The sequence below is a fragment of the Grus americana genome, chromosome 1 (genome assembly GCF_028858705.1).
Source record: "Grus americana isolate bGruAme1 chromosome 1, bGruAme1.mat, whole genome shotgun sequence".
NCBI classification, from domain to species: domain Eukaryota; kingdom Metazoa; phylum Chordata; class Aves; order Gruiformes; family Gruidae; genus Grus; species Grus americana.
Genome location: NC_072852.1, coordinates 130,988,668 through 131,005,563, shown reverse-complemented (window position 1 = coordinate 131,005,563; position 16,896 = coordinate 130,988,668). Strand labels below are relative to the sequence as shown.

General features: G+C 38.9%; 1 protein-coding gene across 6 annotated transcripts in view; it reads left to right on the top strand.

Annotated features, from left to right (window-relative positions):
* The window catches only part of POLA1 (DNA polymerase alpha 1, catalytic subunit), a 208,126-nt gene that overhangs the window by 60,783 nt on the left and 130,447 nt on the right, over window positions 1-16,896 (top strand). For all 6 annotated transcript variants that reach the window (XR_008574515.1, XM_054808263.1, XM_054808237.1 and 3 more), the window contains one exon: window positions 15,915-15,947. Coding sequence is in view for 5 of the 6 variants with exons in the window: in XM_054808263.1 (XP_054664238.1) it covers window positions 15,915-15,947 (33 nt within the window). In the remaining variant the exon portion in view is untranslated. The remainder of the gene's footprint in view (window positions 1-15,914; window positions 15,948-16,896) is intronic.

Below are 16,896 nucleotides of genomic sequence, written 5' to 3'. Positions count from 1 at the left end.
GTAAATCATTTAGCCATTAACCTAATGTGGTGGATTTATAAATCCTATTACTATAAGCCCTTTTCATTTCCATTGAGGCCTGACGTGTGCTTGATCCTGCTAATGTAAAATTCATTCTAAGTGATTACTGAAGTAAGACACTTTTAGTCAATTTTAATCAGATTGTGTGAAACTTGCTTGAACACTAATGTTAAGTAAGACATGGACACAGTTTGGCCATGTCTTAATTAGCCTTACAAATCAGTTAGACTAGGAATCAATCAGTGAGCCAAGTCTATGAACCTTTTGACACCTAATGCTTTCTGTGGGGGGAAAATCTATGCTGAGGGCTGAAAATACAGGGCTTGGAAGCAAAATTAAGATTGTAATTTGGTGTTCTTGTTTTATGGTATGCTTGGCAGTCCCTCACAGTGTGCAGGTCCTTTACGATGCAGCCTTCATCGGAGTTTCAGAGTTGAGGCCAGCGGGGTGCTTCCCGTAGCCCATCATAAATTCCCGTCTCCGCAGCAGGAGCAGCAATTGGAGTATTTTTCTGAAGCTGCTTCTGCTCCAAGATACATCTGTTATTTTGGCGGAGGGGGGTGAGAGATGGCTTATCTTAAAATACTGTAACCTCCTCCTTCCAAGCGTTCCCTGGGAACTACTGACTTGGATTCATGGGACTTTGCACTTCTTGGGTGTGGCTGTCCCTGGTTTTTCTGTAGGGAGACGTTAGTATGGAACATGTCTGCCTCACAAGCCCCTCAAATATTGCTTGCTGTTGAGATCAGAGGTGGTTTTTGTGAAATGTCATCATGTGAAAGACAAATAGAGTTTACTGGTTTTAATGTTTCTCCTGGATCATTGCTTTTTAAGTAGACTTGGCTCTGACATGAGCATCAGACCGACTTTCACTCCATGTTCGTTTACCCAATTTTTGAAGACATTACTAGCCAGTATCTTTACTATTCTTATTATGTAGAATTTCTGTATTGGTACAATCTTTTGGTATTTTCTTTTAATATATGAACCATTTCCTTTTATTACCAAGATGCCTGGAAAACTTGTCATGTCCTTGAAGCATCCCATAGAAGCCTTTGGTCATTTTGTTTTCCTGTTGTTGCTTATGGTGTCTTCTGCAGCACAGTGGAAAGCTTTAGGAGAAAAGGATCCTTGCAATATATGGAAATAAAAATGTTTAATACTGGAGAGAGCAGATGTTCTCTCGAAGTAGGGAACATCTTGCTCAAGTCCCAGCTGCATGTGTGTTGTGGCAGTGCTGGGGGCTTGACCCTGTAACCTGGTGGAAAACAGCCTGTTCTAAATGACCAGCTCAGACTGGAGCTTTTGTTCTGCCGTTGTAGAAGAACTACCTGCATGATGATTTTGTTTTTAAGCTTGAAAATTCAACCACCAGCAGTGTCAGCAAACCCTTTCAAAAGTCACTCTAAAAGTCTGTATGCTACAGGCTTTGTAAGTTGTTTTTATTGCTCAACTTCCAGGCAATTTAAATATCTTTTCTCCTCTATCTAACCTGTTCAATTACCTCTCTCTGTTACAGTGAGTGTACCTCATTTAGTCAGATGTTACTTAGTTGATGATATGACTGCAAGCACATGGGGAACATGTTTTTTGCTTGATCCGAATGCCTCTTTGTCTTCTCTCTTTAGTACAGTTACTGTTGGCCTGCCAGGTGTGCCTTTTTGAATGAAAATGAGAAACTTCTTTAGTGTAGAACTCTTACAGTGTAGTTGGGATGAGGCTCATTTGAAAAGCTTTGAAATTAGATGTTAATTACCTTTCTCTTCTACTGGATAATCTTCTATACTTTAATCAAATATTCAAATACTTTGAATTTGCCATATTTCAGCTTTGTGACAGTTTTCTTATGTGATGGATTGTAGTAGAGCAACTGCTCATGAAAAGGGAGACATGAAACAGAAAAATCATAGTAGTTCAGGTGGATGGGACATCTGATCCATTATAGACATGTAATTAAATGTAGTTGATCTGAATAACCGTATAGTGATGGGCTAGTAGATGAACTGTCAAGGTTCACTTTGGCCTTTTTTTTCCTTTTTTTTTTTTGTTAAGATTGTAGCTGCCAGTATCATAAGATCATAAGCTTGAGAAAGATGTAATAAAGTCCATTCTACGTAATATTTTAGGGTAACGTTTTTATTGATCTCAGATTCAGATTGTGGTTGGTTCTTTACTTTGAATATTAAAGCATGTATCTTTTTGTAAATGCTTATGTGTACCTATGGTCGAAATAAATGTTTAGGTTAATAAATGTAAAGGACTCCAGGATACCCTGCCTCAGAAAAGAACACGACCTATAAAAGAGAACAGATGTCTCTTATCAGCCGTATTGCATGTGTATTTCCTGGGAAAATCCTTTCAAATCTCTTGTTTTGCAGCTCATCAGGATATACTAAAATTATTCTTAGCTATGTCAGAAAGCAGCAATATCTTTTCAGTGTCCCGGAGGTTGATAGGCAGGTGGGTTTTTTACCTGGCAGATTTAATGTATTTTTTAATAAGTAAAAAATTGATTATTCTTCAGGTTTTTTATGGGCACTTGATATTATTCTGTTCTCTAAAGGGAATGTATGTGGGCTTTTTTCATGGTGTTTGTGTCATTTTAATAGTAAGACTGATAGGTTTTTTGGTGTGTTTTTTTTTTCTTGTTTGTTTACTGAAACACAGGAGGCTATGCCTGAACATCAGGAAATGCTTTTTTTTTTACTGTGAGGGTGACCAAGCCCTGGCACAGGCTGCCTAGGGAGGTTGTGGAGTCTCCATCCTTGGAGATAGTCAAAAGCTGTCTGGACATGGTCCTGTGCAACCTGCTGTAGGTGATACTGCTTAAGCTGGGAGGTTGGACCAAATGACCTTCAGAGGTCGCTTCCAACCTCAACCAGTCTGTGATCCTGTGATTTTGTTTATATTTTTTTAAGTTCAAACCAGGTTTTAGAATACCAGAAAATTCCTGCAGGGATTCCTATTCTCATAACATATCCCAATCTTTCCTTCTGTTTTGGGCCTTGATTGGTTTGTTTGTTTATTTTAGGTACCTGTAGTAATCTAGAGGCATTAATAAGAAGCTTAGCAACATTTGTGTCTATAATAGCAGTGGATGAAATCAAGCCACTGTCGACCAGTGCTTGTGGTTGGATTATTATGTTGGCACTAAAACTTCTCTCAGGGCCCTGCAGGTCTCATTTCAGATATAATTCTAATGAGGATATTGAATGACTGGTGTGACAATAATGTAAATTAGTGCTGGTGCCTTCTCTTTAAACTGAAAAGTAAGAGCAAGAGAGAGCTTTGAAAGAAGGCTTCGTTGGCATATGAGTGAAAGCTGAGTTTTTTATTAATGATTCAAACTCCTGTAATAAGAAGTAGGAAAGCTTGTTAGCTATGTTTTTAGATTAAACAAAACCTTTAGGTTGTGATGTTCTTTCTTTAACAGAATTTGTGGGATGAAGAATTTCAATGAAAATTTTCAAAATCAAAGATTGATTGAGTTAAAGTATGTAGCACGAAATCAATCCTGTCAAATTGTAGGGAAATAAGTGAGAGATTTATAAACATTGTTAATGTTTTAGAAATCTAGTTTTGTGCAAATGTGTTTTGAATTCTTTACAAATGAGATAACAGTAGGTCTAAATGACAAATTAAGGATTTAAAAAATAATCAGCATGCCTCTCTTGCAGTAATGGATTTATAGAGGTAGCATGCTTTAGTTGCATTTGTAATTAAGGTTTTTCCATCATCAGAATAGAAATGTATTCCTGTTGAGCAATATCATTTTAGGTGAATTATGTGGATTGAATGAGTGGCAAAACTCCACTACTTTAATCTGATATGTGGCTAAAAGTCAGTATTTGGATTGGATCCCTAGAGGGTCATGTAGAAAGGTTAAATACATTTGTTTGTTTTCCTAGTCTTCATATTTCCATATTCTTTACAATTAACAAACAAATCCATATGCTGTGGTATTATACAATGACAACTTAACAACTCGGCTTCATTACTAATGAAGCCATGCTGCTATTAATTTCGAAACTAAATACTGAAATGGGTGGGCTGTACGTGGAGTGCTTAACGACAGACTAATGCATAAAAGTAACTTCTGAAACTGTCATTTCTTTGCATGAGTTCATAGTCCTGAAAAATTAAATTGAATGCTTTGATAAGCCTCTAACTTTGTTCTGTTTTTAAAAACAGTGCAAATGTCCTTGGTTATGAGACATGCTACAAATGCTATTAAAAATGCCCTAGACTGCAATTTCAGGTAATTGACCAATTGACCAGTAACTGCTGAAATCTTGAAGGCTGATAATAAGGTGGTCCCTTTCAGGAATTTGCTTTTGCATGAAGCTCAGCTTTTCTCAGTTGGAGTGCTCACAAAACTGTGTCATGGAGCATGTTTCTGTTTCTATGGAAGCTCCATGACATCAAATATGGTTCCGTCCTTAGCTCCTTTAAGTGTCTATAATGTATATGTTGTTGTGGATGTCTGTGGATAGGCAACAGTTTCCATTGACATGGGCTCTTTTTTACTATATGTCCTTATAGGAAAATTCTGGAAGGTGAAGTTGCCCCAACCCACCCTATAGTTCCTATTCCTGACTTACAGTTGCAAGGCCTATTTAACAAGCAATTTAGGATTGTTAACTAGTAATTTTCTTTTGTAGTTAGGTTAAAAATAGCTAAAACCTTAAATGAGCTTTTTTTTTAAAATATATTTTTATTTCTACATTGAAATCTAACTGTAGGGCACAAATTAGCCATACATCTTATAATCATGTGGTAGGTCAGTAGATTTTATTTCTGACATGCTTTGTAAAATGCTTACTTTGGTTTTTGGGGGTCTTTTATGTCCTGAGGAGCTCCACATCTTCATTTTTTGTCCGACATATCTAGAGAATTCAGGAAGCTCATTTTGAAGAGATAATCTAAAAAGAGTGTGCCTGACTCTGACAGACTCTCAAGACCTCTTTCCATCTGTGTCCAAGCCAGCTTCATCAAGTGCTGCGCAGAGGTCGCACTGAACAAATAGGAAATCCGAGTGAGACTTCATGCTGTTAACCATGCGTGTTCCTTATTGTCTTTTCACATCCTTGGAGCCAACGCTAGGTCCTGCCTGAAGCAGGAAAGGTTGAGTGTCCCATGTAGAGTTTAAACTGTTTTCTTTCCCTGATACCACCCAAGAAGGCAGTTAAGAGCTGCCACAGGGGCTACTCTGAAGAGACTGCGTAGGAGCCACATCAATACAATGGTTGGTGTCAGGACATGTTGGAGATGGTACCTGCCCTGCACTTTTTCACTACTTTGATCAGTACCAAATGTGGTTGTGAGTTTCTGAGACTTTGAGCACTGGTAGTTGTTCAGTCCTGCATAGGTACCTTGGTAAAAATCTTCATTTGTTGCAAGTGCTCATTTCATTCAGATTTCATCGTTCTTTGGAATTGGAATAGTCTTTGAATTTCTTTCAGTTATCTGTTGTAACCAGGAAAGGTGACACAATGTCAAACACTAAGGCTTCTCTACTTGCAGCAACAGTTTTCCTGGTTTCCAGCACTTTGTGTATGTGCTCCTGCATGATGAAAAATTTACTCTGTTACTTCTCTTTGATGCAGCAAGATTCATCTTTTAGCAGATTCTGTTTTTTGGGGGTTTTTTGCCTGTTTGGGCAGTCCTAAAAGGTCTTGCTTTCACCACATGCTTTGTTTTTTAAGTACAGTTGTGAATCCTTTAGGCATTTGTATACACCTGATTTCTCATCTTTTGCATTTGAGTAGCTTGGTGGAAACCTGAACATCCCAGTATAGTTAGGAAGCCAAATGTACAGGAACTTCTCCTTCCTTAATCAGAGAGGCTTACAACATATCAGATCTGGAGCAGATTCTTTTGGAGGCTTTCAGAATAATAGTTTTCTTCAGAGTAGGGAGACAACCTAACTTAAAGGTGGCACTGAGTTACTCAGAGTGTCTGTCCATCAGGAGGTCATGTCTTCTGTCAGATTTGGCTTTATGTGAGACTCAAAATTGCATGTACCAAGTTCCCTTAGTTAAGAGGTGAGCATATTTTTACGTGACTTGATTCTTAAAATGGTACCTGTAGAATACAATCTAAACTATTTACTCGTAACTGTAAAGAATATGTAAGGATAAATCTTTGAGTATCATAGACTCATAGAATAGCTGAGGTTGGAAGGCACCCCTCAAGATTGTTGAGTTCAATCCTCCCTGCTCAACCAGAGCAGGTTGGTCAGGACCATGGTCATTGGGATTTTCATATCTCCAAGCATGGAGACTCCACAGCCTCTCTGGGCAACCTGCAATCCTTACAGTAAAGCTGCTTTTGTTTTTTGTTTTTGTATTTAAACAATGCAAGACTTCATATTTCGAGGGTTTTGGTTTTTTTTTTAATTCACTGTATGCCCATAGCTTCTTGTCCTTTTGCTGGGCACCAATGAGAGGAGTCTGCCACCATCATCTTTACTCCCACCCATCAGATATATATAGACAGTGATAAGACCCTCCCCCAAGCCTTCTCTTCTCCAGGCTGAGCAGTCCCAGGTCACTCAGCCTCTCCTTGCATGACAGATGCTCCAGGCCCTGTGATTACATTTGTGGTCCTGTGCTGGATTTGCTCCAGTATGTGCACGTCTTTCTCATACTGGGGAGCTCAGCTGAACGTAGCACTCCACATGTGTCTCACCAGGGCTGCATAAAGCAGGAAGGAGCACCTCCCTGACATCTGCTGGCAGTGCTCTGTCTCATGCAGCCCAGGGTGCCCATGGGCATTGTGCTGGTTTTGGCTGGGATAGAGTTAATTTTCTACATAGTAGCTAGTACAGGGCTATGTGTGATTTCTTCTTTGTAAATCCACACCAAACGCTCCCAAGCACCTTCTTGTGCTCTGTGTGCCTGGAAAACAGTTGTTTTCACAATTAGTTGCCCCACCTTTCCCAGGGCTTGAGGTGAGGTTGGCCCTGGAATTTCTTCCTCCTTGCCCACCTGAAGATAGCTTTGACATTTGCTTTCTCCCAGTCCTCGGGAACCTCCCATGATCATCGTGTTTTCCACCATGTTTTGATGATCCCTGTGAAGTCATAGCCCTGTAACTGGATGCAGACTTTTAATTCCTCCTCTCTGTTCCCCATGCCATGTGCATTAGCGTGCAGGCCCTTCAGAGAGGCACCCGGTCCTGCTAATGTCCTGAAAAAGTGCGAGAGCTTTCTCCATCACACTTTCCTGTAAGCACTCCCTTATTTACATGAATATGTTTGAAGACGCCCCCTTTCCACCCTGTGTTGTTGGTAACAAGGTCCTTCCTGTTCACGTCATGCCCCACCCTTTGCTTCCCATCATAGTTTGCAACTTCCTCATGGACATGCCCTGCTGCCCCCGTCAATCCTGGTTTAAAGCTTTCCTTACCTGGTTGGCCAGCCTGTTGGCACAGATCATTTTGCCCCATGTAGTCGGATGGATCTTGCCTTGTCCAAGCAATTCTTGATCCTCAAAGGGAGGTTCATGAATGTCAAAATCAAAACCCTGCCTCCGCCACCAGCTGTGCAACTATGGAGGATGAATGAGTATTGTTTAACTTCATAAAAACAACTGTCATGTTGTCTAAATGTATCTAATTTAATGAAACAAAATTATATGCTTTATGAAAATCTTGCATGACATTTAAGAAATTAGGTAAGAGAACTTTCTTTGGAGGGTAATTAGAGGCTAAAATACTTTTCTGAATTTGAATAGACGTTGCTTTGATAGACAACCACTTAGTCATGATGAAAGAACAGTTTAGTTTTAAAGCAGTTCAAACCACTTAAAAAGATTTTTTTGATGGACACAACGTTCACACACAATCTATTCATTACTAAGCCTAGCATGTCCTCTCATCTCCTATAAAATTTCAGGATCATTTTCAGTGAATATACTTGTATCTAGACAGAGGTTGCCTTGCTCTGTTCAGTATACCTATTGGAAAATGCCTATGGTTCTTCAAGAAGGCGGCTGTGTTTTACAATAGAAGTCCTTTTTCTCTTAAGAATACTCATCAGATAGCAAGTGTTTTCTGCATCTGTTTTTTTCTTTAGCACTTGCTTGTCTTCCCCCAACCCCTCCCTTTTCTCCAGGCACACAAGTTGTGGTTATTACTTAAAAGATGCTGACCAGGAAAACCTTAGAAAAGTAATCCAGGTTTACTTCTTGCCAGACCTGTTACTCACTTGTTGCCTTAAAGAGCCTTTCTTACAACATACCTTTCTTTTTGTAATGAAATTTTCTGTAGCAGTTGGAAGATAGGAGGGCCTTACAGAGTTGTAAGTCCTGTTTTCTGCTTTTACTTTAAAAAAAAAAAAGGGGGGAGAGATTTAATTCTCAAGGAATTTGTTATCATCTTGGATAGTGCACCAAATTTATCTACTGCTTAAAAAAAAATTCAATCTTTAGAGTATTAGCTTTATTTCTTTTTCCGGTTTACAGAAATACTTGATCTTTTTGAAAACTGTCTTCAGTATTGATTCTGAGACCTACTCCCTGTTTTCTCTAGGACTTCTGGTTATATGCCTGTGAGAGTAATTGACTAATCTGGGAGATGAGACAGCACTTACATACCTATCACCTCAAGATTGAGGGACACGCTTATATATTTGAAGGATAGTTTCTTATAGTTCAACTTAAACCTGTTTTGGAAGATGGTATGGTTATTCTTTCCTACTCAGGAACAGAGTTTGCGGTTATTCAGAGGAAAATCTCTGTGCTCTGGTTTAAACCTTGACAGGATTTTAACTTGTCTCACCAAACAGGAAACCTTGGTTTATAAGTAATTAATTATTTACTGTCATTTTATTTTTCCTAGTGAAAAGACTGATTCTCTATCTGATTCTGTATTGCTGAATGTGTTAAACCAGTTCCATTTGGGAAACAAAGCAAACTAAAGCTTTCCTGTCTAAATGTTTGTTCATTTCACTGAAACAAATGCTGCTGTTTTCTCTAAGGAGGATATACTTGTCTGTATGCATTTAAATATTGAATAACTTAACACATGTTTTGGTTTTATTAGGAAATACTAAATGATGCTTGTCGTGTTCTTGCTTATTAGAAGTGTTTTTATTTGTGGTTTATGATATGGTTAGCTTTTGATGTAGTTGCAGCGTACTTGAAATGCACAAAAGGTTTTCTTATTAAGCAAAGCTACCTTTGCATCTTATAGTTAAGTACAAAATGTTCATCAAGCGTAGATTTATTTAATGGATTTAAATAAAAAAATATTCATAAGAGTTAATGAGCTGAAATTGGTTTGAGTACCATGTTCTTCAAAGGGTTTTAGATGTTGCGGATCTTACTTTTTCATGGAGTGAAACAGGGGAAAAAATTCCCTACTCCTTCATTCATTTTAGGTTTTCAGTTTTGAATGAGTTGGTCAGAAAGAAAATAATTCCATGGTGGGCTATGAGCCCTGGTGCTTTCTTAGGAACTGCCACTGGTTGTGGTGTTTGGTTTCTCTGGAAGGAGCTTTTACTGATTCTGGAGGATTAGGAGGTGCCCATGCCCTATGGACGTCTTTCACAGCTAGTTATCCACACAGACATTATATTGTTATTGCTTCTCAGAACACAAAGTGGGGTCAGAACTGGGTCAGTTACCTTCTATGCATTCAAGTGTTCAACTTCATTGCTGAGCACTCCTTTCCTCCATTTCCAAGATTCTAAATGAATTTCTGACACAGAAGTTTTTTGGGTGTTTGGGTGGGGGTTTTCTTGTTGTTGCTGTGGGGGTTTTTTGGTTTGTTTTTAACTTTTGTCCAAAATTGTAAGCATATGTTTCATTGGTTTTTTTCTTTCATCCTAGTACCAAAATAAACCTTTCCAAAATAGGCAAACTTTGCTTTAGTATAGCATGGTTTGTAATATATTGTGCAGAATAGCCAATAATTGCACAACTTAGTCAGGAATTAATTCTGTTTTTCCTGTTCTCTTCAGCAAAACTCACCACAAACACTTGAAATATTGTAGAATTTTTAAGATACTATTGTTTCTGGCACCAAGGGAACATTGTCTTCGTAATTTGATTCACATCATCTTCTTCAGTGTTTTACTGTCGCCTTTGCGTTCCTTGTCAAAATGTGACAAAGGTACACATGATTTTTGTTGTGTTCAGCACATTTCTATTGCTGCCTTTTTTGTGTGTTTTCTGTTGTTTGTGAGGCAGAAGATCCTACCTTTTGTTGGTATGTAAACATGTATCACTGGGTCTTTGTGTACACTACTTCAGCCCTTGGAATCATTCTCCCTTTGGTTTTGGTGCACCATCCAATTTTGGTTTTATATCAGCATCTATCGAAGTTGTATTAATTTCTGTCAACTTTGGGTGGAGTATGGACAGTTAATTTTGGTGTTTCTAAAGAAAAAAATCTAGAAGGGAAAATTTTGGCAACATAGGGTGTATTTCTGATGCTATCAACATTTCCTAAGTGTACATTTTTGGGAAGTGTAATTTCGAATGCATTGTCTAAGTAAAACAAATACTCAGTAAAAGCTCTTTGAAACAAACATATTTACTAACTACTTGAATCTGGTCACTCAAACTTCTCTAAATCAAGACCATTGTCTAATGAAAAGGCTATATTAGGGCCTGCTCACCTGGTTGTCCAGTATATGCCGTGTGATGGCACTCAGGATGATCTGCTCCATCACCTTCCCCAGCACCGAGATCAGACTGACAGGCCTGTAGTTCCCCAGATCCTCCTTCCAGCCCTTCCTGTAGATGGGCATCACATTTGCTATCTTCCAGTCAGCTGGGACCTCCCCAGTTAGCCAGCACTGCTGATAAATGATGGAAAGTGGCTTGGTGACCACTTCCTCCAGCTCCCTCAGTACCCTTGAGTGGATGCCATCCGGCCCCATGGACTTGTGTGTGTCTCAGTGGTGTAGCAGGTCGCTAGCCATTTCCCCTTGGATTATGGGGGCTTCATTCTGCTCCTTGACCCTGTCTTCCAGCTCAGGGGGCCAGAGAACAACTGGTCTTACTATTAAAGACTGAGGCAAAGCAGGCATTGAGTACCTCAGCCTTTTCCTCATCCTTTGTCACTAAATTGTCACGATGTTTCATTCCTTGTGGCAAACGTGGTTTCCATCTAAATTTTGCTTATGACATATGTGCCTTTTTGTCCAGCGATAGGAAACTTTTTTGCAAGTCCTCCTTAAAAATCTTTTTGCAGCATCCTGTGGCTGTGGTTTTTCACTGCTAGAGGCTACTTATCACAAAATTCTAGCGAAGTTAATTAGTAGGTGGCAAAAATACAGAGATTCAGAAATACTTCTTTGGTAGATTGGTGAGTGGTGTTACATACTGCAACACAGTTCTTCCTGCCCATTTGTTCCTCCGTGTCATGGGAAGGACTAGCTAATATGAATTACTTAAGCTGATAACAGAATTATTTTCTGACTATATAATTGCACAAGTATACAGCTGAGTTGGAAAAAAGTATCAGGTCTACACTAGATAACTACAGGTAGTCTTCAAAGATACAGTTTTTGCCAAGGCCCTAAAAGTGTTAGTTTTTCTCCTCATGCAAAGTGACTGCATGAATGATTTTTTTTTTTTTTTTTTTTTTGGCATGTGTCTTTGGTGCAGTATTTTTGTAATCATTCTGGTCAGTCTTTTCAGTGTCGTCTTAAGTCTCCTTTTCTGTTCCTTCATGTCTGTGGCCCCAGATATCTACAGAAAATTTGTATGTCTTCAGGAGAAAACTTTGCGTCAGCGTGTTAGTTTTGTGCCCTATCCTGTTGTTTTTTAACTCAGGTATCTTAGCTTGTTTTCACATAAGCATCCTCTTGTCGGACGGTACTCTTTAGTGGTTTTTAAATAAGGTACATTTAAAAATACTTGATGTAATGGGTAATGGTAAAGCTGTTATTTGTATATTTATTTATAATCATTCTCTTTCTTAAATCACGTCCTCAGTTAATTAAGTAATTAGTGAGTTGGAGTAGAATTAGGACAGGGAATTTTGCAGTTTGATTGCTTGTCTGCAATTGCAGTCTTTCAGTTTATATTGATTCGCGGTTCATGGGCAAGAGAACGTATGCTGCTAGTCTTATTTTTACAAGAAAAAAGTTAAAATAGAATTTCACAGATGTTCACTGTGCTGGAAGTTCGCAGGTTTTTAGAAGTATATGTTTGCTGGGGAGGGGACATGGTTGTACAGATGGGTTGCCAGGCAATTAATTCTTCCTACTTGGATTGCCTGCAATAGGAGACAATCCAGCTCTCATGAGCAGCGCAGTGTTGTTTGCAAAAGGAAACTACCGAGTAACAATTTTCCTATTCTCTTCCTTCTTTCTTCTGTCTTTCCAGCCTCACTATAAACCTCCCTTCCTTTGCTGTGCATTTCTGAGAAACTGCTAATGATTGATATGATAGCTGTGCTGTCATTCTTTTTAACAAAAAAAAAAAAAAAAAAAAAGTCATTTTTATTCTAGGTATTTTAATAGAGTCCCATTAAGGATGTATTGCTGACTGAAATATTGGTGTGAAGGGCTCTCACTGAGCTGAGCCCAGGAATTAAGAAGTCAGGAAATCGGCTGCTGCATTGCAAAAGAACCTTGTGTGACACAGTATCTCCTGATTGGGGGGATCATTACTGCTATTATGACTCGACTTGCGTAGGAATTTTAAATTTCATCTGAATGTCAGTAATAACCCTCTTAGCAAATTATCCTGAATAAAATCACGAAGGCATTTTATATAATAGGTGTTGAATTACTGGATAGATTTGCTAATTAAATACTCTTTGTTCTGCTGCAGTTGACATTACAGGGTAAGATCTTGAACAATTATTCTCAACAGCTGTACTTTGTTAAGGGAAAAATTAACTACAAAGTTTATTTTTTTTCCTACACTTGAAGTTGGCAGATTTTTGAAATGTGCTTGAAAAAAATTCCATCATCCAATTGGTAATGAGAAGATAAATATGCAGGTGTTGCTGTGAAATCAGATAACTACCGACTGTCTTATTAATGAATTTAGCAAGCCTTTATAACCTTCTGTTTTGTAGCTGTTGGCACTTACAAGTGATCTCCTGTCAGAATGGGTAGCACTAGCATATGCCAGTCACTTGATGAAGCTAACTGTCTGTGACCCTCTTGTTATTACTTACATCTACTGCTGTCCTCAGAGACAATTGAGAAATGGTCATTGCACAGCCAAACAAATTTTTTAGTAGGGGGTAATCCTATTTAAAATAAAACAATGTTATCTTTCTAACTATTAATAGATAACATTGTTTCAGAGAATGAAGTAGAAAGTGCCAGAGATTATCAAGGGAAAAGTGGTAGGTCTTCTTTTCTTTTACATGCAAACTCTTCATTTCTCTGTCCAATTTTTAAATTTTGTTTCAGGAACTCCTGTTTGCTTTTGGAGTACTAAGGAAAAGGTATAACCTTTCTCTGTAGGAGTTAGCTAATAAGTGAGAGAAAGGGGGGGTGGCGAATAAGCTGGAATTCCAATTACTGTATATGAAATCTGATGTCATGGACCAGTGATATGTGTCTTTAGAATAATTTCAAAACTCCATGGAAAGCTGGTGGGGCGGTGCTGTCTGAATCACTCACTAGGAGATGAATAGGAGTAGAATATCTTTTTTTAAGCTTCTGATTAAAATGGAATCGGGTGTGCCTGAGCACGTACAGCCTAGAGTGAATCTGCGGTTAAGAATCACCATTTTCCTTTTCTTCTTTGTCTATGTAGAGGATTGAGGCCAGCTGAGTTTTTTGCAATTTGGGACTCAAGGAGCATTCAGACGTTGTCTGAGTACCTAGTTTGCAGCATCAGTGGATGGTCTTTAAACCAACTGGATGTTTTGAACTTGACCTAGAGAGTGTAAATCCGTAGGTATCCATACGTACTTGAGGAATAACTCTGATAAGGACAATCGTTGTGAGTCAGCTGCGTCCAGGTTGTATCGTGGTTTGGAACCTAACCTTTCCTTAAGTGCCTTGAAGGATATGGTATATTATGTTTGCTTAGTTTATGTCTTTGGTCCTTCCTTAGGTGCAGCAATTTCTTCTTTGAAGGTGAAAGTGGCTAGGCAATGTGTCTGAACAGAAACTACGTTGAAACAGAATATTAAGTCTGCAAAGTCAAGCACTGCAAATCTAAGAATGCCAAGGGAATATAGCTTTTGGTGCATAATTTAAAACAAACTGAAAAAGCGTAGTGGAGCACCCTACTCTAGTATTCATCACTGTGGTTGGCTAAAGGTTTAGAAATATGAGAAGAAACTTGCCATTAATGTTGAAGGAATGATAGTGTTGTCATCCTGTTCGCGTGCTGTTATGTAGAAGTGGACATTTCACCTTTATTTCAGAATTGCTTGCTCCAATAGCAGTAGTCAATATCACGATCGTCAAGACTTTTGCATTCATTTTAGGCTCCTTGGCCTTATGAAAATGATGAGATTTCCCTGAAGATAGTCTTACTCCCACCGAGCATGGCCAGCTCTTCCCTGTTCGTCTTTTTTCTTTCCTCATCCCTGCTAATTTCTACTGCTCAGCTCCCTGTCACAGACTTCTTGACTGCAAGTCATAATTCTGCCTTTTTGGCAAATATGGCCAAGGCGTATTGCAATTTAATGTATAAAAAATAATAAAACTTAGACTAGGTTACTAAATTTAATATAGCCTGTTTAAAACGATTTGTTGCCTGACTATCTTTAAAGCTAGAGTACCAAATTGTTTGGATTCACCTAATAGACTCTGATCTATCATTGCTAGTTCAAAGCAGTTCAAGGTAATCCCCTTTAAGAAAATTAAAAGTCTAAATGCATACAAGTAGCAAGACTAGCTGAAAAAGAACTCAGGTTTATGCTGAGTGGGGGCAGAAAGGACTGAAACCAGGGAACTTGGACTAACCAGGTGGAATCTGGAGCTGTGTGCCAGGGCACTGGGATGCTGACGATAAAGGAAATGGGGAATACAGTGGAAACATGGCTGGGTGACTGAAGGAAGGGACCAGATGTTGGTTCTCATGCAGCTGTGCAAACTTGACCAGCCTTTGCTGGTGCAGCAGCCACACATTTCTGTTCATCAGGCTAGTTTTACTTTGTCTTTTCTGCACTGCAGCCATATCTGTGGCTTCAGATGGATACGCTTTTCCACTCTTCTCCCCTGTGTTGACCAGTATTAGAGCTGGAAGCAGTAGCCTACTCATCTTAGGTCTCTATAGCTATAAGGTTCAGAGAGTTGCTATTCAGAGCATTCAGGGAACTTGAGATGCACTCCTGGCTGAGGAACAAACCTGGTTACACATGGATTTGCCCATTGATTCAACATCTGTATCCTGTCTTTATCCCAGCTCCTTGTCCCAGGTCTGATTTCCCTGAGGAGTTTGCTTTCTGATGACCCGTTTTGAGATCATTACAAGGATAATCCACCTTTTGACTAGGTTCTTGTTAAGTGAGCACCATCCAGGCTGTACTGAATAAGACAGGATGTTTTGGGGAAAAATCTAAATGACATCAAGAAGATAAGATGATGGATATGAAGGAGATGACTGACCGAAGTTACTGAAAGAGGCTTAATTCTGGCACTTCCTGATTAGGTTTTATTTGAGCGTTTGATTCAGTGTTCTTTTTTTCCTAAGGTAGAATGTGTGTGCGCACATGCAATTTTGAGATTTGTTTTAATCTTGTTTTAGGGGAGTTAATAATAGCATTAATACAAGGTCAGATGAGAATTTACTCATGTAATAGGAGTATTAAGGTGACTGTGTGTTGCCAGGAGAGAGGTGGTTTGCTTTGTTTTGAAAGGTGAGAGCATTTGGAGTTAGCAACCTAATGGATATGTTTGCATGTGTTAGCTTGTAATTATATCATACACTAATCTTTGATTTTTATTTTTTTTATTTCAGATTTTGATGCATACCAAGGAGATGGTGCAAAAGGTAATGCTGAGCATTTTCATTAAACAACAACCCTTAAAGAGCACACCTGGTGACATTTTTTTATTCTAGGAGAACTGTAACCCAAACAGACCTGAAATCACTTCTTAGGATGCCTGGTTTACAAATGTAATCCTTCCTAATGGATTATAGCTTTTTTCTTTTCCTACCACAGATATGATCTGGCCCCTGCTTGAAGCCTATGTGCGACTGTTTCAAGCAAATTAGCAACAGTGCTAATTAGAGTTTACTCATAGACCTGTTACACCATGTGTTCCAGTGTTTTATTACGGTTCATTTTTTGGCATCCTTTAAACTCTGTCACAGGGTGGTTTTTTGACTGCATGGAGTTTAACATGGACATAGCCATGCTGCAGTTTTTATAGCTGCATTGATTCTCCACCACTGAAGACATCAGGTTTTCAATTTTTTCAAGTTAATATTATGTAATTGGATGCATCTGCCCATTTTTTGGTGACATTTACTGTTGTTGACAATTTTTCTTTTCACCTTTTTCCTCACTATGCCTTTCATACACAGCTCAGGCTTTTTTATGTGCTTCAATTTGTCTAGAGTTTGATCCGTTATCCCAGAGTATTATGGCAGTCTGGCTGGTGTTTGAACACAATCTTTTCCAAGCAGGGCATTTGAATTGTTACAAGGGTCAGAATGAGAGATGATATGAAGGGCAGAGTTCAGTCAGAGAGAAGGAATCAAGTAGGTTGTTTGTGTTCATCTGCAGGTGTAATTGTTCAGTAGTTCAACCTGGGGATGCAAAACTTGTGGGCCATAATAGCTAGATCCAAAAGGAGAACCTTGTTCTCTGAAAGATCTGCTGCGCAGGGGAGGACTAACACAGATAATTAGGTTACAGCAGAAGAAAAAAGATGGGAGTGGGAAGATGGAAATACAAAGCCACGTGCATAATCTGCAAGAGTGGAAGAGCAGCAGC